The 7,637-nt window shown below is 44.4% G+C and overlaps 1 protein-coding gene across 1 annotated transcript; it reads left to right on the forward strand.

The window, feature by feature from the left end:
• Positions 1–204: 204 nt before the first annotated feature.
• DIO3 (iodothyronine deiodinase 3) lies at positions 205–1,534 on the forward strand. Its single transcript, XM_032776733.2, has one exon. It carries the CDS (start codon positions 249–251, stop codon positions 1,074–1,076), a length of 828 nt encoding a protein of 275 aa, XP_032632624.1. The 5' UTR covers positions 205–248; the 3' UTR covers positions 1,077–1,534.
• The last annotated feature ends 6,103 nt before the right edge of the window (positions 1,535–7,637 follow it).

The raw sequence follows: 7,637 nt of genomic DNA on the forward strand, positions 1-7,637 counted from the left end.
GTCCCTTGCAGCTCCTGCCGGGTCTCTCTCCTCCTCCCTGTGTATTTTAGGTCATTGGAGTGGAGGGGTAGGTAATCCCCGGGTTTAAGTTCCAAAGGGGCGGGTTCTGGCGGAGGTGGAGTCACTTTTCATTTAAATCCCTGACTATAAAATGGGCTTAAAGAGACGCGGGATCTCAGCCGCGCTGTACAGAGCCCGGCAAGCAGGCAGGCGTGTGTCGAAGGGGCGGGAGCCCAGCCGCCGTCAAGATGCTCCACTCCCTCGGCGTTCACACCTTACAGCTGCTCACCCAGGTCGCTGCCTGCATCCTCCTGTTCCCCCGCTTCCTGCTCACCGCGCTGATGCTCTGGCTCCTGGATTTTCTCTGCATCAGGAAGAAGGTGCTGCTGATGGGCAGCAGGGCGGAGGAGGAAGCCAGCCCTGGCCAAGAGCCACCCCCGGACGACCCCCCGGTCTGTGTGTCCGACTCCAACCGCATGTTCACCCTGGAGTCCCTGAAAGCCGTGTGGCACGGGCAGAAGCTGGACTTCTTCAAATCAGCCCACGTGGGCTCCTCTGCCCCCAACCCCGAAGTCATCCAGCTGGAAGGGCAGAAGCAACTCAGGATCCTGGACTACGCCCGAGGCAAGAGACCCCTGATCCTGAACTTTGGGAGCTGCACCTGACCCCCCTTCATGGCTCGCCTGAGGTCCTTCCAGCGCCTGGCTGCGCACTTCGTTGACATCGCTGACTTCCTGCTGGTGTACATCGAAGAGGCTCACCCCTCCGACGGCTGGGTCAGCTCGGACGCAGCCTACCAGATCCCCAAGCACCAGTGCCTCCAGGACAGGCTGAGGGCGGCTCAGCTGATGCAGCAAGGGGCGCCTGGCTGCCCCCTGGCAGTGGACACCATGGACAATGCTTCCAGCGCCGCCTATGGCGCCTTCTTTGAAAGGCTCTACATCATCCAGGAGGAGGTGGTGATGTACCAGGGAGGCAGAGGACCAGACGGCTACAAGATCTCCGAACTCCGGAGCTGGCTCGACCAGTACAAAACCCGGCTCCAGAGCCCCAGCACGGTGGTCATCCACGTGTAAAAGGAAACAGCCCCTGTGCTGGGGTGAGGAGGGGGTGTCCTGCACAGGAGGGGTGGCAGGAGCTGTTCTCCGCTCCTCTCCCTCGGGACTGCAGGCTGCTGTGTGAGTTTCATGCAAGTGCCATTGTTGCCCCTTCTCTGATCGAATCATGTTGATTTGCCAGCCCAGCTCGGTTCATACTGCATGTCCTTGTGCATCTTGTAAATACCCCTTTTTTTGTAACGAACAAAGCGTTCCCTATTTTTATGGCGGTTTTTCTAAGGGGTCTGGGTCCGCGTGTGTGTCTGCGCGCGTGCTTATGTGTACGAGTGGTCTCTGCTGAGTGCCCAGAAAACACTAGTTGGAATTTCTAGTATCGCTTGGTGACGACCGATTTTGAAATGGTTTTCAAAATACCAGGGAATCGAGTCCGATGTTGTTAGATACTAGAAGTGCCACTAGCCGGGGCAAAACGGAATGTCTTATTTATGGGGTATCTCTCCTCTCTCTTTTGTAAAATGTTCGTTCATTTTTTATGAACTTTTTATAGTAATAAAGATCTGGAATAAATACATGCCTGCTCTTCGCTCCCTTTAACGGAACTGATCAGCTAAGGAAACCTCTACCTTGTGACCTCTCCCCACTCCCCGAGCTGCTGGGGATCAGGCGAGCAGGAGGAGATAGCTGGGGCAGAGGTGGAGGGGCTGGGGGCTCGGCAGGGCGCGCGCCCGCTATCCTGGGCATTTCGCGGACCCCTGTCAGCGCTCTGCAGAAAACCTGCCCCGGAGGGTGCCTTGCAGCCTTCCCCGAAGAGATGCAAAATGCTGCTGGGCAGCAGAAACCGCTGGGCTCTGGCCATAAATGGCCATAGACACTTAAAAAAACCCAAACCCGGCGCTAACCCTAAAGAGACTGAGCGTCTCGATCCCAACTGTCCAGCTCCTGGTCCGAGCTCTGTAAAGTTACAAATCCACTGCTCCGGCTGCGGAGCACCCACTCTGACTCCAGAGATCGCTCTCGCCCTGAGCTCGGGGCTGTCCGCAACGGGGTGAGCACAGGCAATTAAGCCCTTTCTTAGGGGCAGGCGGCAGCTGCAGTCTCTGCTGACCCTGCAAATGTGTTCACCGCGTAACCCAGATATACCCCTGCCTCACAGCTGTGTGCACTGTAGTAACCTGCTGTGCTCCGGCACATGTCACGTCTCGCAAACACTGGGAAGCCGCTTCCCGTTAGCCTACAACTTAGAGCATCTCAGGAAGGCCCCGATTCAGAGGCGGTATTTAGGCACCTGCCTAATTTTAAACAGATGAATAATCCCGTTGAAGGCAAGGTGGCTACTCACCTGCTTAAACTAAGGCACCTGTTTAAGCACCTCGCTGAATCAAGCTCCAATTCCTACCTGAACAAAGGACAGCTGTGCATCCCCTTAGAGCAGACAGGCTCAAAATGCTCAGTAATCTGAAATGTATTCAAAGAATGGGTTAGTGGGGGATGGTAGCCCTATTTTCATCTGTGTGTCATCAATTCCTCAGGCTTTTCTGTAATCCAAACCTTGGGAAAACAGCAATTTGATTTCAAGTTGCAGGTGTTCATTACTACATGCTGCTTTGAAGTCCTACAGTAAAACCAAGCAGGGAAAATAAGTCATCACCAATTTATGATGAAACCACAAAGGCAAAAACATTCAATTCATCTAACCTCTTAATATGTATATGAAGCCCAAGCAAGAATCCAGAAATAACACCACTAAGTGATTATACCCAACTATTGTTTTTTCTACTTTGGACATGATCTTTTTGGAAACCATCAAGAAATGATAGGTTTAGAATAACCTCATAAATCAGATTAAAAAGGGGGCATGTTTAATCTCCAAGAAAAGAAGATAAGAGGGGCTGATGATAGTCTCCAAATACCTTCAGGGCTGTTATAAAAAGGATGGGGATCAGTTGTCCTCCATGTCTACTGAAGGTAGAACAAGAAGTAAGGGGCTTCATCTGTAGCAAGTGAGATTTAGGTGAGGTATTAGGAAAAGTTTATTAACTACAAAAATAGTTAAGCGCTGACATAGGCTTCCAAGGGAGGTGGTGGAGTCCCCCTCATTGGAGTTTTTAAGAACTACTTAGACAAACACCTATCCAGGATGGTCTAGGTTTACTTCATGCTGTCTCAGCACAGGGGGTTGGACAAAATTACTTGTCAAAGTCCTTTTCAGCCCTACACTTCTATAAGTAATGATGATTAATACATTTCCAATCACACTTATCAAGACATTTTGGGATGAAGGCATCTTCTTGTATGTCTTTAATAGCTCCTCATATAAATATCTGGCTTAGGAAAGATGAAGGTGAGAAACTCAAGTTGTTCCAATCTTCCTGATTAAATTTAACAAGATTTTCCCCACATCAGATTAGACCTAATGAGAAATAGGAAGAACTTTTAAGGCAATTTAGATCCTATTATGCAAAGTAATGTTGTTAACTTTACAGAAGACAGTTTATAAACATAATATATTACAATCCTTCTCTTTTCAGAAATAGGTTGCCATATCCACACAACCACTTCAGGCTTATGGAATGTATACCACTTAATTCCCTCATTAGTCTGCAACCAAAACTATATTGGCCAATATTTTCATACATGTGCATCTAAAGCCAGGCACTCAAATCAAACTGGTTTGATTTTAAAGCTGTTAGCTCCCCACAACTCTTAATGACTTCATTAGGTGCTGTGAGTGCTCAGCTTTTCTAAAAATTCGGCCATTTTGATGTAAGTACCAAAATATCAAATCATGTACCTAACTTTAGGCATCCAAGTTTGAAAATTTTGGACACAGACTCTATTTTTTTCATTCTGTAGCCATGCATTAAATATGCTACCTCTCTGCATATTTATGGGTCTGCTGAACTTACTGTCTTGATTAAGGGAAACCAAATGGCCCCATCCATTTCAGACCTCCCTGAGCTGAATCCATTTGCAGCCACAAACATTAGTCACACACACAACACAGGCCATCTCTCATGCTGTAGGTTACAGGGGATTATGGTTATGAGGTTACTGCTTCTCATAGACATACAAGAGCTCTCACATGTCTTCCAAACCTCCAAGAATAGTTTGCTTTCCAAAGTCAGGTGGTGAAGACCAATCTTAGCATCTGCAATGAAACCCTGACCCATGGGGAAGTAACTTTTTTGAATTACCCAAAGCACTGCACTCTGCAACAGTGCCATCATCATTGTTTTGACTCTCTGTCTTTTGATTTGAGCATGGAACCGGGTACAAGGATCACCATTAAAGACAAATGTTTTATCTATCCATTGACATTGCATTCTAAAGTAAAAAAATAATTCTATTTGAATGGGTCACTAAGGATTTTTTTATCTAGCTCTGGATACACTTAAAGCATTTAGGTTTAATGTTGGAGTCTTTCCCCTCATTCTGTAAACCTCCATCAGAACACAAACTCCTTTCCCCTTCCTCAGCATATCAACCACTTCACTTTTTACTCTTGCAAACATTAGGCTGCTTCTTCCACAAGGATATCATTTTCAAAGCGATAGGTTCAACTTCCTTTAAAACTGTTCCTGGGTTGGAAGGAACCAAAGCAGTTAGTGATATACTCCCCCCGTTTAAAAAGAACAGAAGAAAAGAGAGCCAGCCTCTGGAAATAAACTGAACTGCTGTGCCCTGTCATGAAGCATTTACATGAGAGGGTTCAAAGGAAATAAGCCCAGTAATGAGTATCAGTTGGTGTACAGATACTCTCATGAAATATGCAGTCTCTAGTCTTTCTTAACCAGGAGAAATGGATAGCTTAAATACATTGCTGTGCTCCTCTTTCAGTGCACTGCTGTGTTACTCTTCTTTCCAGGACCTAACAATAGCCACTGTTTCTCTCACCCATACAGGTATCCTGAGATAATACATGCTATGCCCAATGACCCCTCCTAACTGGCACCTGGCCTTTGGACTGAGAAAAGAAGTCAAAACTGTGAAATCAGAGACTTTGGACATCAATTTGAATAAAGAAAACCCAAAACAGTTACAAGAGTTTAGTGCAAATCAGAGCTATTCCAAATTGTCTCCCTTTCTGGTTAGTTTGTAACAAAGAAAGAAAAATTCTGACCCAATCCTTATCTGTGCAGTCTTACTAACATTAACTTTATACAGTATTCACCCTGTACAGCCCACCTCTTGTCTTCACTAGAAAATTTTGTCGTGTTTGAAAACAATGATAAAGAATCAAGTTATCTGCTACAATGCAGTTAGGGTAGAACAGCATCATAGCAGCTAATGGTGATTAAACACTTGTCCCGTTAGCGATTAAACACAATTACCTGAAACAGATGCTGTTCACAATTTCAGTGTCAACCAGAAGTTGTGTTCATCATCAGATCAGCTAATTATGATGAAATGCAGATCCCAGCTGTATTTAGGCACAATTAGCTGACATGATGCTGAACACAACTTGCCATGATCTAAACAGATCTGTTAGTCATGGTCAGCATTGGGTCATCTAACTGGGCTCTTCACAGTCTTGTTCAACAATGATTAAGAGCTCACCGCAGCTGCACAGTTTACGAAGGCAGAATTTAGCCAGTAGAATTCTTTCCAGATTTTAGTTTTTCCTTGCGTTGCAATAAAGTTCACCTTCTGCTTTCTCGCTCCTCGTATCTCTGAGTCCCATGTTTCTGGCACACTTTAGTTAAAGCCTGGAGTTTTGTGCAGCTTGCTAGCTCAGACTCACTCTCATTTTCTGGCTCACAAAATGATTTCCACTCAGACAAAATGTGGAAGGAAGTGGTCCTTGTTCTTAATTGGCTTCTATAGTTAAAGGATCATCTAGTGTACCTTCAGCTATTACTAAACTTTGGTAAAAGGCTATCGAAGGTCAAGCTTTTTCATCTGTTTTGAAATAAATCAGCTTCCAGATCCACATTTTTGCTTCTAAACGGAAAGCAGATCACTTATTTATCACTCTCCCTTTAATGAGCAACAGAAGAGAAATTTGCAGTGAATGCCAGGAATCCTTGAAAGAGATCACACTTTCCCTCTTGTACAAATCAAAGTTATCTGATCCTGTTACATCCTCCACTCAAAATAAATCTTAAGCATAAATCCCACTGAGGTTGCTCAGGGAGAGTTGTTTAGATCAGATTAGAACAATATTCTCCACTTCTGAAAAGCTTCCAGTTGCTACAGTGTATTGAGAAACACGCTATTTTAAAACACATTTTATTGCCTTTTCTTTTTTACCCCCCTTCAACTGGATGAAAAACAGAAGTCAAAAGGCAGCAAAGGGACATATCAAACAGAGCACAATCTAAGTTGTAATTACCTGTTCCTGTCAATAGTTACTTGAGTTATACTCTTAGCATAATCACGCTTTCAGTGTTCAAGCTTGGAGGGAGAGAACAGGCAGGAACTTACGGTGTGGTCTAAAGGGGATGCTTCCAGACATTAAACAAATATAACTGTGATGTAACATAATGTGATCTGGTGCATTCTGAGACACATCGTGCTACTAAATAGTGTGTTATTCTCTTTACAAACTGTATACAGCAAAAAGCTCACACACTTGTCTTCATTGAGAACTACTTATACCGGGCAAAGGAAGATATTTTATAACAAATAAGCCAGAGATTTTACTCATTTTTTAAAAAAAACCTTTTTATTCTTTGTTTTTGCACTTTGTTTCAAATTATCCAGAAGAAGAGAGAGAATCAAACCTAGTCCAGCAACAAACCTGGAAATGAAACACTCAAACACTCCTGCAAACAATTCTTAATCTAACATTAATTTCTTCTATGCTTCCTTCCACCAACAAGGGATACCTACCATTATTAGTTAGTTAGTTAGTTGCTGAGTGCTGTCAGAGTGCTCAGGTCTGTACACACATGCAGGAAAACAAAGGACCTGATTAAATACTTTCTTGCACCAGTTTTATGCTGGAATAATCCCTCTGATATCAACGTAGTCACTCCAGATTTACATTGGATTTAACTATGATCAGAATCTGGGCCATTGTGTTTCTCTTCTGTGACAGTTCAAAACCTTAATTTTTCTACAATGTATTGTAAAAAAAACCATTCATCTGTTTGCATTTATAGCTTAAAAAGCCACTCTCAACTGGAAGTATTTTGCCATATCCTACATCCCTTTCAGCAGTTTATACAGTACCATCAGCAACCTACTACACTTTGTTTACATTCTTTGAACCCTATTGGCCGCCTTCTCCATATAAAGTTCCTTCCACTTGCAAAGGTGTCTTATTTTTGTTTGGTATTTATAGCTTTCTTTGGCCAGCCATGCCTGCCATTCCCCTGCATCTTCAGACTTTCTCAGGGAGAGATTTTTCAAAGACATAAATGAGAGTTAGGTCTCCAACCCCCACTGCTTTTGTACCTTTGAAAATCTCCCCCTCACTGTCCAATTAGCACTAGACAAAGTCCTGTCCACACCTTTGGAAAATTGGCACTCCTCTTATGCACACTTAACTGAGTATTCCAGGAACCTCCTGTCTGTCATACCTTCCACCTGTCTCCCCAGACATAGGGGCATTGACTCCATGGGTGCTCCAGGACT

This window comes from Chelonoidis abingdonii, chromosome 4 (genome assembly GCF_003597395.2).
Source record: "Chelonoidis abingdonii isolate Lonesome George chromosome 4, CheloAbing_2.0, whole genome shotgun sequence".
Classification (NCBI taxonomy): domain Eukaryota; kingdom Metazoa; phylum Chordata; order Testudines; family Testudinidae; genus Chelonoidis; species Chelonoidis abingdonii.